We start from the raw sequence: 18,321 nt of genomic DNA on the forward strand, positions 1-18,321 counted from the left end.
AAAGGCAAACAGAATGTTAGGTTATATAGCCAAGACAGATCTAGAGAAGTTATATAAAAATTATATCATGCACTGGTACGATCACACACAGAATACTGTGTACAGTTCTGGTCCCCATATCATATGAAAAATGTAGGGGCATTATAGAGAGTACACAGGCGAGCAACACGATTAATTCCAGGATTGAAGGGCATGTCATATGAAGATAGATTGAAAAAGCTGAATCAGTATAGCCTGGAAAGGAGAGCCAGAGGCAACTTAATAGAGGTATATATAATTGTCAAAGTGTTTGTTTAACAAAGTAACTGCTGAGAATTATTTTTCACAGGTCACAGAGAACAGAACCAGGGGCCATGGGTGAAAGAAGGAGTTTTTTCACAGAAAGGGTGGTGAACCATTGGAACAGGCTGCCGGACAGAGTTGTTGAAGCAGAGACTATCAGCTCCATCAAGAACAAACTGGATGCTGTCATGAGCAATGCTGTATAACACTCTCTGTGACCTTTAGCTAGCCGTCTGGAGGAAGGGTGGTCCGTTTAGCTACAGATTCCCAGAGGTTTCATTTTCCCTACTACCTTGGTTAGAGATTTTTTTTTGTTTTTCCTCTCGTGAGTGCTAATTAACCACGCTTGCATCAAAGCATGGGCTGAATGGCCTTTTCTCATTCTAGAATTACTTATGTTCTTATGTTCTGTTCAGAAAATTTTGAATGTAAACATGATACACCCTATGGTTTTGTTATTATTTTATTTTATTCATAATGTTTTTTATCAATGATTTTTCTTGTTTCCAACAAAATGTGAAATTCCCAGCTCAAATGTCAGCTCACAGCTGCACAAGAATTGAAGACCAATGGGTGAGCTCTGTTTTCACAATCCAAATCCCCTCTTTTCTTATGATTATTCTGATTCACAAGGGGATTCAGGTCTGTATTCCACTTGTCCTCATAACTAGCCATGTAACAAATGGGCAATTTTGTTCACGCAGCCAATCATATGCATAATCTGTGTGCAGTCAGCATTTACAGCTATAATATCTGTTACATTTGGTTCATCCCTCTCTTTGTCTGCTGGTTTAAACAGATTGAAAAATGATGTTGTCTATCAGCCTCAGAAAACCTACACTATAAACTTCAAAACTAATTCACTAAAAATCACACCTAGTGTTAAATGTTTTTGTTCTTTACCAACATTTTACAGTTAGCCCACTAATTACACAATTACAAAATACAACCCAAACGACTCAGCTTTATGTAGCTTTTGTGATATAGGGAAGACGCCTCCAACTGCTATCACATCTACTCACATTAAAAGGGTTTAACAAATCAGCATGTTAATGCGGTTGCATAGTTTACGCTGCTTAACAATCTGTTGCTAAAAAAAGAATTCCAGACAAAACGATAATATGGATGGCCGATAGACACGATGGATCTATGCGCTCGGTGGGTATTGGCCACGTCTGAGCAGCCAGGAAATCTACTGTCGTAGAAAATGAAAACAAGAGAGAAACGTTTTGTGTCAGTATTGAATATCGTGTGTCTGTAAATATGCATGAATTTGGTATTCACTTTTTTTTAGCCCCCATGATAAAAATAGAACGTTGATGACAACCTGCAGCTGAAACTCCTAATGGTAATTAATGTTTCCTTTTTGTGTAGTGGGACTATCTGATTGTTGTTCAAACATTGTTCCTGTAGCAGTAATGCCGTCCATACGTGAATGCCGGAGTATCAGCTGTCACTGTAAGCTTAGTTCGTGTGGTTAAAAGGTGTGTTGCTGTTATGTAAGTCATTTTGGCAATATTTTTTTTTTCTTTTAAGTAACGGTAACAGTTGAAATGCATGTGTTAGATTCACACAGGTGACTTTTTTTGAAGAACAAATGTATGTATGACCCCAATAATCAGTCGTGCACATTTGTATACTTCTGTGTAAATGTGGTTATAAAATCATGTTGAATATATTTGCAGTAGTTATTTGATTTTCATCCTCAAAGTTATCTTAATTTCGAGCTGCATGTCATATGTCATGTTATGTATTTAATGAGTAAAAATGTATACACTGTAACTAGAACTTAAATTATAAACAGCAGTGTGTAAAATTACTTGAAACGATGTAGCCGTATTTGGTCTTGATTGTGAGAAACACTTTTCGGTAATATACTGTATATTTTTTCCACATCCTTTGACAACAAGAAAGCAGTGTTTAACGTGTTATCTTTTTAGACACATCTCCGTCACAACCTCTGTGTGTGGGTGTGTCTATATATATATATATATATATAATATATATATATATATATATATATATATATATATATATATATATATAAACCGATTTGGCTAAACCGCCCATTATAAGCATGAACTGTATTTACAATATGGGGTAAGGAATAGTGGTATAAACCAGCTCCGTGTATCCTGTGACAGAACTATGATGAGTTCACTTCCTGTGCAGTGCTAGATATTATCCCCCCTGAACTGTGTGGTGTCCTAATAACTGTCGAACAGGAAGTAAACTTATTTTGCCCATATTTTGAAGCAAATGCAAAGGCAGATTTTCATAGTAAAATAAAATATATTTAACTGTAAAATGGCTCATTCCTGCAGTAAAGGTTAATAGTACTAAATTGGTATGTTATTCCATACAGACTGTGTACACATTTTCTGCTTCACATGGATCAAAAGACATTGTCTGTTCAGATTTTGCTGCATGTTTCTATAAAGAGGTTTGCAATGGAAACCATTGATCAATATTCCCCACTGATCAATTTCAGTACATTAAAACTGCCCTGCATACCACCATGGATTCTTCATCCTAACCCCAGTGTTATCTGCATTTCTTTTGTGATGTTTTGATTGTGCGTTCTTAGGTAACTCGACTCTGAGTGACTGTACTAAAGGCTCCTGATCATGCTAGATGTTGGAAAGTGGCCGGTGTTTGCCCTGCTTCCACCAGAGGAACTGAGGTTGATTCGGCAGGCATGTGTCTATGGCAGTGCTGGAAACGAGGCCTTCTATGTTACTGTAAACGATGAAGTGAGTTGGTTAATATTAGGGGGATGTTTTCTTTTGGAGTTTAGAATAAGATTATCCAGGTTAAGTTGATCAGGCGCTTTTATTTTTAGCCTAGCAATGTGATAGCAAGTTCACATACCATGGTGACAATTATGACATAATTGAAAATTATATATATATATATATATATATAATATATATATATATATATTGGTGCTTTCCAAACATTTTCACCCCAGTAAATTTGGTCAAATGTAAAGAAAAAATATTGCCCATTTGGTATTCACTGTAGCTTATGACAGCTGTAGATAGTTGATAGGTCGTGGAGTGGAATTCATCTTTGCTTATAGTAATGAATTAATAAAAGCAAAGTCTAAACATGATCTAATATTTTATTATCTATATTCAATGTTAGCAAATATAAAACATTTCCAACATAGGGTGCTCACCCTTTATAACGCTATAGTGGGGAGCCAATTGTCATGTTGATTGTTTTAAAAAGACTTGTTAAATACAATTTTTGGCAGGTTTTTGCTCTTGGCACCAACTGCAGTGGCTGTCTTGGCACAGGCGATATTCAGAACACTATCGAACCCAGGAGAATAGATGCATTGTGTGGAAAGAAGATTGTGTCCTTGAGTTATGGAACAGGACCTCATGTTGTTCTTGCTACTGCAGGTGAGAGGGATAGCAAATATTGTTTGAATCCTTGTTAGTGTGATACATTTGCAGAGGTAAAATTATAGTAGGTCGATTGCTTCTTTATTTTCATATCCGCAAAGTCATTCACGCCTGGTGAGGCTAGACGGAGGTGTGAAAGGGCAAAGTACGTTTTCTCTGGTGCTATTTTATTATTTCCACAAGAGATATCAGATGTAAACTGTGCTAGAGTTGTTCTTGCTGTTTTGTGATGTGAAGGTCATGTAAAGTACTGCGTGGATCATGCAAACATTTACAACAGTGGAGGGAGGCAATCAGTCAATTAATCAATCATTATTTTATATAGTGCCTTTCATAGTGGACCACCATCACAAAGCTCTTTACAAGATGCAGTAAACACAAGAAAATCCATAATACTTCAAATACAAAGAAATGCATAATACATGATATACAGTAAAAAAAAAACATAGCATAATACATTAAATACAGTGGAAAGTACATAATATGTGATAGTAGCATAATACATGAAATAGTACACTAAATACAGAGGAAAGTGCGTAAAACATTAAATACTACATTAAATACAGTGGCAATTAAAAAGACAAACATAATATTTGCAGGTACCCATTCCATACTGTCACAACTCTCTAGGGCTGCAACGAAGGGTACATTTTGACCTTCGATTGTTCGGAACACATTACCGAAGGAAGGTTAGAAACTTCGATGGTACTAATTTGCATAATTTACTGGTGACGTCACCGTAGCTACTTGTTTATTTGATTGAAAATCCTATTATTTTACAGGTATTTCACATGTAGTTTAAATATATGTTTTATAGAACAGTAATTGTATTTTTATTAATTTCAATAAAAATAAACATTTATTTACACTTGATGCTGCTTGCAATAGATACAGTAAGCTTGCAGCACCAATTGCAGGGGACTCAGGCAAAACAAAGCTTTATTTAACAGTCCCTGTCCCAAGCAGGTTATTGGTCACATTTTACTAATACTAAAAATATTGATAATATGACCTTACGCTTGTCAAGTGATCCCGGAGATTGGTTATGCCTCCATGATACATCAACAGTCACTTGCACAGTTTGCATTAAACTTTGGTCTTCTGGGCATTTAACAAAGACAGCTGACCACTACCAAGTGAGAGCTGAACTAATGGCACTGCATGGTGTAGAAGCAAGGGCCAAACAGTGTTTTCTTGGCCCAACTTGCTAATGATCTATTTCAAAATCCTAAAGCCTGGGTCTGTCCTTTTGATTTGGGATGGTCATTTGCAAGACTGATGCAAACAACGTATTAAACCCATTTTCTTATCATGTTATAGCTTTATTAGCATTATTACTTGTTAACCATTTGTTGACACTTAACACTATTACATCTAAAAGCCTACAAAAAATACAAGGAACACAGTGACACAAGAAAATGTTATTTTAGGGTTGTATGCTAGCTTAGTTTTGTTTCTTATATTTTGCTCTGCTGCATGCTTAATTAGGCAGTTGTACTCAAGTCAGATGGGGATATTGGGCCTTTGTAGCTGCTTTTCCCTGGTAAAATATAGTACAGTAATCTCTGGATAAGAGAACATCCCTCAGGAAGCAAGCAAAATGTTCTCTTAACAGAAGACAGAGTTGAGCACCAGACACAATATTCCAAAGCCATTCACAATATGAATCAATAAATACAAATGTATGTATTACTTATATCGTGACACACGTGCATGAACATATGAAATGAAGATAATAATGCAATAGGCAACGTATGTTAATAAACTATAATAGAATAACTGACAAACTAAATTAACAAAGCATCCCTACATACAGTAACAATGCAGCAGTGGCTCTAACAGTAATTATGAATATAAGAAAGAATTTTAAAGCAATGGGTATTAAAGCAGCAGTCCTACATACATTAAATGCAGCAGCAGCTCTAGATTAGTCTTGCGAAAAGTCAGGTTTGAAAAGATTGAATAAACTATTTGAGTTTGATGATGGAGTTACAAAACAGTACTGCTTGAGTTTTGAATTGGTTAGCAACAAATCACTGCCTGTGCCAAAAAGGGGTTCTTTTAAGTGAAGTTCTTGTTCCTTTAGGCAGAGTATTTTCAATGGGACAATTCTGTTTCAGCACAAGGGTGTTTCCTAAGCCGGAGTGTTCTCCACATGCCCAGGTTGTTATTCAGCTGTTGGTTTGAAATATCACTGCTACTCATTTAATAGCATAGTCCATGTCTATTTAGTTTTCTCTTTTTCTTGCTATACAGATGGAGAGGTATATGCCTGGGGTCACAACGGCTACAGTCAGTTGGGGAATGGCACTACAAACCAGGGGCTGACCCCCGCCCAGGTTTCCACCAATCTACTCAGCAAAAAGATCACGGAGGTTGCCTGTGGCTCCCATCACACCATAGCACTGACCTCTGATGGAGAGGTAAACATCACAATTCTGCTGAAAGAAAGAAGATTCACCAACTGTCTTGCCCTTTCAAATGTAACATTTAGAATTTGATGGGTCCACATTCAGTAGTTTATCTCCTCGTGGGAATTTTGAAGCCCTAGAAAATTCCTGCACCCAGATCTTTTTTTGTAACTGCTGACATTTTAAAATCAGTCTTTTTGGAACGACAATACACTGCTTGTGTACAGAAGTGAAGCAAAATACAAAAAATGATTCTGGCAGTGCAAAACTGATGTGATATGCATAGGCCCATGCCTTAGTAGTGAGACAACAGTGGGGAGCAAAATTAACTAAAGCAGGAGCCTATAGATGTGATCTATAGATCCCTTTGCTCTTGCTAGCGTTCTGTAAGTACCTTATTCCTTCGAATTTAAGACACACTTTTTAAACCAATTTGTTCTTCTTAGAAGTGGCCTGCATCTTAAATTCGAGTAGAGTGATGCGTGTATTCAAATTGCGACAGAGCAGTAAACAAAATAAGAGGTCGCACTGTATTCAAATTGAATATGCAACCCTTGTCAATTGCAGTAGTGTAGATAAAAAAAAAAAGTGAAACCAAACAAAACTGAACTGAAAACACATGACCCTATAGCTTCCTTTGTTTCTCAGGTTTATGCTTGGGGTTACAACAACTCTGGTCAGGTTGGCTCTGGATCTACAGCAAACCAGCCAACCCCTAGACGAGTGAGCAGCTGTTTACAGAACAAGATTGTTGTGAATATTGCCTGTGGACAGCTCTGTTCCATGGCTGTGCTGGACAGTGGAGAAGTGCGTACTCTTTGTCCTCTTGGGGAGACAATGCTGTGTCAGTCTCAACAAACACACAGCTGCAAATTACATTTAAACAAGTAGTGCTGTTTTTTTTTAATCGTTTTGTTTTTTAAACTGGAACGAATCTGATGCCCTCCTTTTTGTAGATTTGTAAAAAGCAAATATAACAAATCATGTCAAATACTGTTCCTTGTATTTCTAGGCTTATGGCTGGGGTTACAACTGCAATGGTCAGTTAGGGGTGGGCAACAATGGGAACCAGCAAACCCCCTGTAGAATAGCAGCGTTGCAGGGGATCAACATAGTCCAGGTGAGGTGCTCGATCCCCCCCTTCTGTTTTTCAGTTTCCGAGGGTACTGTTTCATAGTGACCTATTTATTCAAATTGATTCAAACTTTAAATTGATTCTTGTAATATGTATGGGATAACAAAGGCCCTAGATGTTAAGGAACAGCTGGGCTTGAGCATTTGTTGTAAGATGCTATGGATATGCAGTCGTTCTGTTATTAGGTACTGTTTGCATAACTGCTGCAGAAAACTTTTTTTACTCAATTGAACCTTGAGCTGTAATATACAAGTACTGGAGCTTAGTGTCTTAAAGAAATGCATTGTTTTACCTTTGCTGTAGCCCGAGTTATGTGTACTGCAGCAATATATTTGTCCAGATATTTTGGGTCATAAATGAGCAGTACAAACAGCATTGTTTTAGGATGCATGGTCTGGATACACTAAGAAATGCATTAATATTCCGAATTGTCTTTACTAAGAATGTATCCTTAAAAGGAATGTTACAGACATGTTAACCGTAAACTTTACATAAGAAGCTTGAGGACTGTCTCCATTTAGTGTTTGTTGATGGTCTGATCGATTACTTCCTGAAGCTGACAATTGTTTCTTAATTTGCAGATTGCCTGTGGCTATGCACACACATTAGCGCTGACTGACGAGGGATTAGTCTATGCCTGGGGTGCTAGTTCTTATGGTCAGCTGGGTACCGGCAATAAGAGTAATCAGTCCTCCCCAGTGCTTTTAAATTTGGACAAAGAAAGGTAAAACAGCAACTTATTAAGCATTTAGTAACATTGTTTCTTTTCAATTGGAAATATTTTTTTACAGTGTGTTAAAGAGCCCCATGTGGTTTAAAATGGTTCTTATACATTTAAAAAGGTTGGGATTGTCAGTTGTTTCCTGTAAAATGTAACACAAGACACCACACCTTGTTAATTGAATTTTTTAATTTTCTATTGAACCAGCTTTGTCTTTTGACCAGCACGAGGAGTTGAAAACCAGCCACAGACAAGTACAGTTTTAACAAATGTAAAATATTATCAAATTATAGAAGACAGAACATTTGTTTTACATTGTAATTAACTGTTACTAATTGTAAATAATCTTTATCAAAAAACATTCTTGTGCATATTTTCTTCAGTTCAGACAGATTGGATACACCGTGCTTGGCTGCAGCTTTTTTCAGATTATTCCAAAGCATTTCTATTGGATTGAGATCTAGGGATTGCGAAGGCCATTCCAGAACATTTATCTTTGTTTTCTTCAATAATTGCAGAGTTGACTTAGCTGTATGTTTGGGGTCTGCCAATCAGCCTACGAGCAGATGGCATCATTATACTTTGTAGAATGTTTTGATACATGCTGCATTCATTCGATCTTTAGTCTTCATTGTCGCTAGTCCCTGAACTGCTGAAACGCCCGCGTATCACGATTGAACCACCTCCATGTTTAACTGTAGATACAAGGTTTTCTTCGTTGAAGGCTACCCCTTTTTTTTTCTCCAAACATACAGTGGTCCATTTTTGGGGGAAAGTTATATTTAATCTCATTGGACCAGAGAATTTTGCTGAAGGATGCTTCAGATCCCTGTTCATATTTCTTGGCAAATTTTAGATGTGTGTTTTTTTTTTAATGAATTTTCTTTAGAAGTTGTTTGCAGCAAGGTCTACAGCTCCTCTGTGTTTAGATGCCTTTGCACAGTTCTTTTGTGCAGCATTATGTCTGAAGCTTCTGAGTTTTTATGTCTTTGGCTGTTAATCTTGGAATTTTTTTGTTGTTGCTCGAACGATTCTCCTACCTGCTGTACCCGTAATTTTCTTTGTCATATTCGTTGGTGGTTAATGTTCATTAAATGCATGTATTTAACATGTTTTCTTAACTGATCTTATATTAGGCGTAGGGTGCCACTACAGGCTATGACTGTATAGTAAGTTATGGGCAGGTTGAGTTTTGTCCCCAGCCCTCTGGTTCTCCTCTTATAGCTGACTGTATCTGTCTTCATCTCCCCACAGGGTGATTGAGGTTGCTGCCTGCCACTCCACACACACGTCAGCGGCCAAGACACAGAGTGGTCAGGTATTGATGTGGGGTCAGTGCCGGGGGCAAGCCATCGTCAGCCCACACTTAACTCACTTCACCTGTACTGACGATGTCTTCGCCTGCTTTGCCACACCTGCAATCATGTGGAGGCTCTTCACTGTGGGTGAGGCTTCCCTTCTAATTGTCAGCAATGAATTGCCATGGTTTCTAGCTGAGATAATTGTTACTGTTGTGGTTTTCAGGAAACTCGAACACCATAACTTGTATGTGATGTATACAGTATAATGCATAATTACCTAATACAGTTAATTCAAACAAACTCTGATTAAACACATTTTCTGATGCTACGAATTTTTCTACATGGTCCCTGATCCTATGATACATTTCGAGTTGCCTTAGTGCTCACGCATCAATGTTATTTCCATGAAGCATTGAAATGAGTGACCAGTGCAAAAAACCTGCATTATCCTTGCAGACAAAAGTGGAGGTGTTGGAAGAGGGGGTGGGGGGGAATGCACCACTGTACAAGAACAAATAAAGTTGTTGCTGCAGATTTCAACATTCCTGTGAACACTTTCTCAACCGTTCATAAGAAACAGGATAAAATAATACAGGTCTATGAACAGCAAACTGGAAGCAAGTTGTCAGCGTTTTACAATTTTGCACAGTGTCCTTATGTTGCAGACAATGTGACAATGCAGACAGTGTGATCAGAATGTGTCTGTATCTGGGACCACTGTAAAACACAAAGCTGAGAAATTAGCACAGCAGCTGCGACATGTAGATTTCAAATGTAGTTCGTGCTAGCTTGAACGATTTAAAAGTGCAGTACTGTAACTTACTGATGCCTTTGCAACTTTTGTTTTTATTAAATTGTTTTAGAAATGTTTACTTTTTTATTGCATTTTCAATAACAACTGACAATGTGCATTTGGCCTAGACTCCTGAAAATAATTCTACTGATGACACATTTTTTTCCCCCTGGTCTCTTGAAGCCCACACTTATTCAATGCGAGTTGATTGTATTTAGGCTGCAAATCGACATCGCAAAATTAGCTAAAATGGTGTTGCTGTGACATCCTCGTCTCTGCTTATGAATGCTTTAATGAAATGTAATGTAATGAAATGTTTTTCCTGTTTTCCAGAGCGAGATGATTACCTAACAGTCGCCCAGTCCCTGAAGAAAGAGTTTGATAGCCCTGAAACCTCGGACCTCAAATTCTTGGTGGATGGGAAATCTATTCACGTGCACAAGGCCCTTCTCAAAATCAGGTACTGCGCTGTAATGAAGTGCTGCATGTAAATGGGTATTGACAGGTTCAAATCGTAGCTGACTGTACTTATTTACAGTCGTGGCAGTGGATTCACATTTTACTGACACATGGGTACTTGGTTAAAGTAGCTAAATTCACAGAGCGTATTTTGTGTTCCAGTTTGACCTCCACATCTATATATCTATTGTTTCTAACCATGCTGGTGTCTAGTTACTAATTAAAATAAAAAATGAAAACCACGCTACAGTTCAAGAAAACTGTCTGCACAAATTTGTTAGATCAGCAGCCAAGAATATATTTATCCTGTTTAGAAGGGTTTTAGTGCTCAGAATTCTAATACGTTGAAGTTGCCTGCTCTTTGCAATGGCTCTTGGAAATCGCAGCTGAATTTCTGGCTGGCAGAGTAAGGAAGGGACCGTTGGGATCCTGCTTCCTCTTCTGCCTTATATTTTGTCTGTTGACTACAGACACGTCAGGACCTAGTGTTTCAGACTAGGGTTACTTTTATAGCTATATAAAAAAAAACTACCAGTAGGAGATGGACAAAACAAAAATCCATCAATATACATTTTTATTTGCAGAAGACAGGGAGAGATTTTTGGAAGAGCAGAATAACACAAGTCCTCACAATAAGAAGCACATTTTGTAAGAAATTTCTTCAGCCACATGCCCTCCATGGAATGTTAGGTAGTTTTGATGGCCCTCAGAAAGCAGAGGCTCTCGATGTTATTCTCAACACTACTTTTTCAGTTATTGAAAATAAACACTGCTATTAATTTCTGCCTGTTATATCACCAAGTGTTATAATACATAATATGTACATATTACATAGAAGGCTGTCATTCTATCTCAGGTTTCTTATGACATTGATAAATCACTCTAGCTAGCACTCATGATTTATATGTGACCAGAAAGCCTCAATCGAATTACAGCCTTATTATGCTCACTGGGTGTACATTATTCCTTATCTAATATATAGTTGCCTCTGATATCAGTGTCATACAGTCATCTGAAATCTCCTCATATTGAATAGTTTGTATCAGAAGGAAGTGACGTTCCATTCGAGTGAGGTAGCCTCCAACACAAACCATCGAGGAGCAACTTTTTCTTTAATGATGACGCACCTGCATAATCCCTGTGTCTCTTTCCATGCACCACACACTGATCTGTCTTATGTACTGAACAAGGGCACCAGAACTGTCACTGATTCGGAAAACACAAACTTGCCTGTGATTGGTCTTTTGCTTTATTAAGTGTGACTGTAGAATTTACATTTGAAATGTTTTATTATTACTATAGTGGCTGTATTATTGGAACGCCCACGGTGCCTTCCTAAAAGCAACATTTTTACACCTTTACTCGATCAGGCTGAAAATGTGTGTTGCCTTGAACAACCCTGAGCACCAAGCTTGGTGTGAATTGGAGGGGGGGGGGGTGTAAGCTGTTAGGTGATTGGTCAGGGATGACTCCCTATACAATATTGTATATGTACTACACAAGGTCATGATGGCATTTAATTTAATTCAATGAATTTCAATCAGCAAATATGCGAGTTCCAGGAAAATTGCTGATACCTCCAGCGCTATTGTTGGTCAGCCTATACCTCCAGCACTAGTGTTGATCAGCCTGTACCTCCAGCACTAGTGTTGATCAGCCTGTACCTCCAGCACTAGTGTTGATCAGCCTGTACCTCCAGCACTAGGGTTGATCAGCCTGTACCTCCAGCACTAGTGTTGATCAGCCTATACCTCCAGCACTAGGGTTGATTTGATAAGCCAATACCTCTACAGCCAGGATATAAACCAAATCATCAGCCACCTCCTAGGGGTTCTCCCAAGAACAAGACTTTCACAATAACCTGCTAAAGAATGTACTGTGAATCATAAAATACATGCCACATCTTGAATATAAATTGTAGAAAGGGTCTGAACCCATTTTAACCCCTTCTGTTGAACGATAGCGGTTTTAAAACAAAAGTTTGTTTGTTTTAAGGTGTGAGCACTTCCGAACTCTACTGAACGAAAACGAGGAAGAATCTATAGAGATCCAGCAGTTCTCCTACTTGGTTTACAGAGCCTTCCTGGAGTACCTGTACACAGACAGCGTCAGCCTTGCTCCTGAAGACGCAATAGGTAAAATAACGAAATGTTACTTGTGCGTATTTCCTTGTAGGAAGTCCTGACCTTGTATCCCGCATCTGATATGCAAAATATATTATTTAACATAGGGATGTATAGGGATGTTATATAAGTTGTTCCTCCATTCTGTTTTACTAACCATGTGATGGGCAGATACACAACGGATTACTGAAACCATTCTGTGACCCATTTTTGCAAAGTTGCCCCAGCCACGGTGTCAGTATCATTCTGTATCTTAAAAACATTTGTGGTAGTGACTTTGTATATTCAGGGCTACATCAACGCTGTCATGTTTGGTACACAGCTGTATTCTTTGATTTTCTTACTTAAGTTCCATTGCCTATTTTCCATTAAAAATTAACCCTTTTACTGTTGTAACCTCTGGCCGTGTCATAGAGACCAAGTGCTTTGACATAGACTCAGTCTTTATGATTTCTAATTATTCTTAAATCTTAATATTTAAATAAAAAAAAAAAAACAATAGTATTTTGCAATATTATCTTTTGAGTCCATGTTGAAAATAGTGGACCGTCTGTATTATCTGTTCAGTATAACAAAAATATATATATATTTGAATGGAACTTTTTATTCCAGATTATGGGGATATGTTGGAGGTACACATAGCTTTTAAAATTTTTAATTTGATGAAGCAATTCTCTATTTCAATTTGTCCATCCCTATAATGAATATGGACGATACATTCTGGAAATGATTTTTAAATTTATGTAGTACTTGCTGAACATGTAGTGGTACCTATACAAATTCATCCTGTAACAAAGACTTTAGAACAGGACCATCTTGGTTGTGTTCTTTAAAAAAATATATTGTGGTATATTAAATCTGTTGTATTCATTTTAAACAAAATGTCTGTAGTGTCCCCACGTGGTTTCCCTGGTAAAAGCGCAGTCTTGTGGTGTGCAGGATGAGTCATACAGTCAGGGGAGCGCAGGTTCACATCCTGGCTGTGCAGAGTCATCGGCCCTCGCTGGGGGTGCCGCCTTGGCGGTGGCGCTGTCACGGGTTAGGGAGGCACAACCGGCATGGGATGTTTCTCCTCATCACGCTGCGGCAGACCCAACTGGCCAGGCGCTTGATGAGCTCAGACAGACCCCTGCAGGGTTGGCCTTTCTTCTAGAAGCTGGTACACAAACATCCTCTCTCAAGTTCCTGGGTGTAAAAGAACCAGTTGGCTAGGTTGTGGGATTGGAGGATGCCCAGTGAACATTCAGTTCTCCTGAGCTGTGTGGCGAATTGCTGCGGTGAGGGAACATAATTGGACATTCTAAATTGGGAAGAAAATCAGGGTTAAATAATTGGCGCTCTCAATGGTGGTGTTGTTGCAGGGCTCCTGGACTTGGCCAGTTATTACAGAGAAACTCGGCTGAAGAGGCTGTGCCAGGAAACCATCAAAAGGGGAATCTCGGAGGAGAATGCCATCACACTGCTATCAGCAGCAGTCAAGTACGAAGCTCGGGTAGGGTGATCCATTCAGGCTGCACTTAATCCCTGTAAATGTTTGCAAAACTGAGAGATTAGTTGTCCCCAGCCATTATGACACTGGTACAATAGAGACCCATGTCGCCACTAACACTGAAGTAAGGAGCAGACAAAAAGAAAAAGGTCTGTGTCTTTAGACTTGTTGAAGGGTATAAGGATCCACAGGAGTTAGGGGTATTAGTTCAAGTGTACTGCAATTATTTTCAATTTCATTCTATAGTATGATTTTTTTATCTGTTTGCAACTTGGTTCCATAATTTATGTAGCCTTCTGTGCACACAACACCCAAATGATGATGTCGCTGCAGGGACATAAGCCTTAAAAACTAGTCTAATTTAAGGGGCCCAAATGTAGCAGTAGAAGAGTATTGTGTTGTTTTATTAAGTTGATATCATTTTACAGAAAATGCCAGTAGATTATGATTTTTACCATTGACTTTTGAGGACACTGACTCTTTTAGACCCTATAGGGAACTAATTCTCCATCTAAACGTCACAGGGTGCTGCTTCACAGCTAGACCATATATTTTTGGTTGAAACAGCCTGTTTTGTTTTAGGCCTACATATCGGTATGTAATCAAATCAAGAATACAAAAATCTGTATTTATGTAACTCGTATATGTATAGACCTGCGTATTTACAAAATGTCAATAATATTAAAATAAACACTTTTTTCAATCAGCTATATGCCCTTGTAATAAGCAATGGCAAATATTCTGATCTACTATACTGTGCGAATGAGTTTAGTTTGAATCTAGTCAAAACACTTGGAATTTGACAACTGAAGTTATTAGAAAACACCCATTATGGTTCAGAACCTCATCAAAATGTAAGGTGATGGTAGGCCTAATGGAAAACTCAGTATAAGAAGAGTTACACAGAACACGTCGGTAAACTGAATTGTATGAAATATAGTATGACTGGCTTAAAGAATAAGTAGGGGGGTTACGAAAAATATAGCGTTGCTTAAATAGCGTACCTGGAATTTTTCTTTTCGTTGTTAACATCCTGACAACTTTTTTACACCTATAACTTTAAAGTCTGTTTCAAGTGGCCGTCAAGGACCACAGACAAGAGGGGGAGGGGGAGGGGGAGGTCCAAAAAGTTTGAGAACCACCAATTTGAAGGACAGATCTCAAATCCCAGTGCACTACAGCAGCCATTTTGAAAACAGCTTTGAAACGGACTTTAAGTTATAAGTTTAAAAAGTTGTCAGGATGTTAATTTAAAAAAACAATTACAGGTACGATAAACAGTTGTAGCAACACATGGGGACAGATAACGTTATATTTTTAAAAACCCCGCTACTTCAGATTTACTAAGCTTTTTTTCTGCAATGTAATTATCCAGGATAAGGGAAGGAGGTTTACAGCAAACATTGTGTTTTTGTTTGTAAAATATATAGTCCCTGGATTTTTTTATATTTAACAAGTTTACATCTTATAAAATTCAGGATTCTTATTTGAATGTCTCCACTGAGAATAAGCTTAGTAAATCTGCCATGGGGAAAAAAAAAAAATCTGTTTAATTTATATTCTAAAACAGGATGTAATAACAATTTTCAAAACCATACAGAACTACAGTTTTTTGTAAAAACACATTTGATAATAGAAAGTTACTTGAGATTCCTACTGTGATTATTCTGAGCTGCAAGGAAATACTGCCTGGAGTATTCAACTCGTCTCCTCCGGTCTTCAAGTGTATTTCCTGTTGCATAAAACTCTGATAGTCTAGATATCGTCCCAGTACTTTGTGTTTTGTGAGAAAGGCAAGTGTCTGTGACTGTGGATTTTAGTATACCTACATGATATATGCAGTGTTTAGGTACTTCTGCGTAATAATCTGTATCAAGAAAGGAACCATGTTCAACAAACAGAATTCTTCATTTCTAGGACTTAGAAGAGTTTTGCTTCAAGTTCTGTGTCAATCACATGACAGCAGTGACTCAGACACAGGCCTTTTCAGAAATGGACCATGACCTGCTGAAGAATTTCATCAGCAAAGCAAGCCGATACGGAGCTTTCAAAAACTGAACCCGTCAGCTCTGGCCATGAGGCAGCATCGAGCACTGGAAGCTGGGTGTGGTGAGCAGACATGCTGTATGTATAGTTTTGAATGGAACTGTTCAGATCTTTTCCCCCCGGGTTGTGTCATGTACATGATTGAAGTGAAGGAACTTGATGGAAGTAACTACTGAGATTATACCGGGACAGAATTTTAGAGACATCCTGCTTTAGTATATGTATCTCCTATTTTAATAAATGATTAGTGTCACTTTGTTAATTGCTGAAGGGCTGTATTAAACTTCAACAAACAGTACCAGGAGAATATGTAAATATATAAATAGCAAGCAACCAACCTGCATTTGAAGTTTCGTCTAAAAACGTGCCAGCCACAAACAATGGGGCCTGGTGTAGATAAGCAAACATTTAACTGACCCTACTAAAAATTGAGTGAGACTGTGTTTTGTTTGTTTGTTTTTTAAACTATGCGTATTTAAAATTTCAACACTGACAAAATGGGACCCAAAATTAGATGGCTCTCAAATTTAAACTATTGAATAATTTACTAATATTGTTTACCACATACCTTTGACAACAACAGCAAACAAGTGTGTAAATATTTAAGTGTTACAGTAAGTTGGTAACTGAAAAAAAGAATCTGTATTTTTTTCAGAGAATCAAAACTGAGATAGTAAATGATCTGGGTCAACAGATTTAACATGGACAGCAGCTTGGGAGCTAAGCAAATCAATGGTCAGCAACAGATAGGACAGAAAACCTTTTTTCTAAACTGTTTTTGTACTGAGTTTAATTTTTTTTAAACTTTTATTAAAGCATAATTACTTACATCTTCTCCCCCCAGCATTTAATAACTAAAAATCCTGTTCTATAGCAGGGGTTCTCCATGAATATTTTTGGTTTGAAACCAAGGCCTATTTTTTATTTATGTTTTGACACCTATCAACAGGACAGTAGATCCTGACTGGTCTATGGTAGTTATTCTTAAAATCAATATAAACATTGTTTATTAAAAGCTGTCCAGTTGAAACAAATCTGCAGTTGTACTGGTAGCGTAACGTTTTAAAAATACACTTATTAAAATAAAGTTGGTTAATTATGTCATTAAAAGGAACAGATCCCTCAGTAAAATGTTATTGGTATTGACTAAGAGAAGGATCACAAATTGCTAAAAATCTACCTTAGTTCTCTGGAAAACAAACAAATGCCTGTTTCCCACAATGTATCATGTACCTCTCCTTCACTGCTGAATCTGTTGCATGTGATTTTTTGTCAAACAGTATATAGAAATGTTATCATGCCAACAGATCCTGCTGATAGTGTTGTGTATTGCGAGGTTCTTTTTACATTTTCTAGCAAGATGGAAAATAAACTGAGCTCTCAGAAATCGCACTGTAAATGTTTTTTTTTTTGTGACTTATTTTCTCATATTTTACCCGATGCATGGTCAATGAAATCTGACCTATTTTTTCACAATATCCAATTTGGAGAACACAGTGGTATATGAGTTATAACACCCCACACTGAAGCCCTGAAAGTAGAAACGTGTTATGGTCTTGATTTTGAAAGGATTTGTACATGGTAAAGACATAAGAAATGAACACCTGGAAAGCTATTCTACTTGACCTAACGAAATCTCATTGGAGAATGGGCAATAAAGCGTGTGATTTGATGGATACAGCTCAAGCTCACTAGCAGTGGTGTGGTACTGCAATCAAAGCAGGTACCTTCCTTTATCTCAACGGCTTCCATGTATGTCACACTGTTTTTAAAAGGACTTCAATTACTTGTGGTATATGAGAATAGCATTGGTCAAAAACATGACCCAGACATTTGTGGCTGCTCTTTTATTTGAACTAAAATAAAACTTTTGCATGTGCAGTCTTTAAGCCAATTGCCACAACATTATACAAATAATAATTCAAATGAAGTTACAAGTATTTTCCAAACACAAATCTACAAAATCATTACAGCAAAGGAATTCTCAGATGGCGTAATACAAAGCAGTTTCTGTTTTTGCCTGGGGTTACAATTATGTTGTCTATGTACAGAATATATTATAAAAATGAAAGGAAAACATATCTTTTTTTGGCCCACGACTAGTTTGAAAAATGAAACTTACTGACATTTTTTAAGCCCATCCTAAAA

The 18,321-nt window shown here is 37.6% G+C and overlaps 1 protein-coding gene across 2 annotated transcripts; it reads left to right on the plus strand.

The window, feature by feature from the left end:
* Positions 1-1,041: 1,041 nt before the first annotated feature.
* LOC121321344 (RCC1 and BTB domain-containing protein 2-like) lies at positions 1,042-17,560 on the plus strand. 2 transcript variants are annotated; one of them, XM_041260241.1, is made up of 12 exons: positions 1,042-1,630; positions 2,870-3,035; positions 3,542-3,692; positions 5,952-6,118; positions 6,755-6,913; positions 7,119-7,226; positions 7,823-7,965; positions 9,217-9,407; positions 10,390-10,516; positions 12,511-12,650; positions 14,000-14,130; positions 16,045-17,560. In XM_041260241.1, the coding sequence occupies exons 2-12, from the start codon at positions 2,910-2,912 to the stop codon at positions 16,183-16,185; spliced, it is 1,584 nt and encodes a 527-aa protein (XP_041116175.1). In that variant the 5' UTR covers positions 1,042-1,630; positions 2,870-2,909; the 3' UTR covers positions 16,186-17,560. The 2 variants fall into 2 exon arrangements, with proteins under 2 accessions (XP_041116175.1, XP_041116176.1); XM_041260242.1 differs by lacking the exon at positions 1,042-1,630 and adding an exon at positions 1,686-1,766.
* The last annotated feature ends 761 nt before the right edge of the window (positions 17,561-18,321 follow it).

The sequence above is a fragment of the Polyodon spathula genome, chromosome 9, assembly GCF_017654505.1.
Source record: "Polyodon spathula isolate WHYD16114869_AA chromosome 9, ASM1765450v1, whole genome shotgun sequence".
Taxonomy (NCBI): Eukaryota; Metazoa; Chordata; class Actinopteri; order Acipenseriformes; family Polyodontidae; genus Polyodon; species Polyodon spathula.

Bases quoted from the DNA above. Each gene is read 5' to 3' on its own strand.
- LOC121321344 (XM_041260241.1), top strand. From the start codon at position 2,910: ATGCTAGATGTTGGAAAGTGGCCGGTGTTTGCCCTGCTTCCACCAGAG. The intron at 9,408-10,389 runs GTGAGGCTTCCC...CCTGTTTTCCAG, and splicing joins GTGGAGGCTCTTCACTGTGG to AGCGAGATGATTACCTAACA. The intron at 12,651-13,999 runs GTAAAATAACGA...GTGTTGTTGCAG, and splicing joins TGCTCCTGAAGACGCAATAG to GGCTCCTGGACTTGGCCAGT.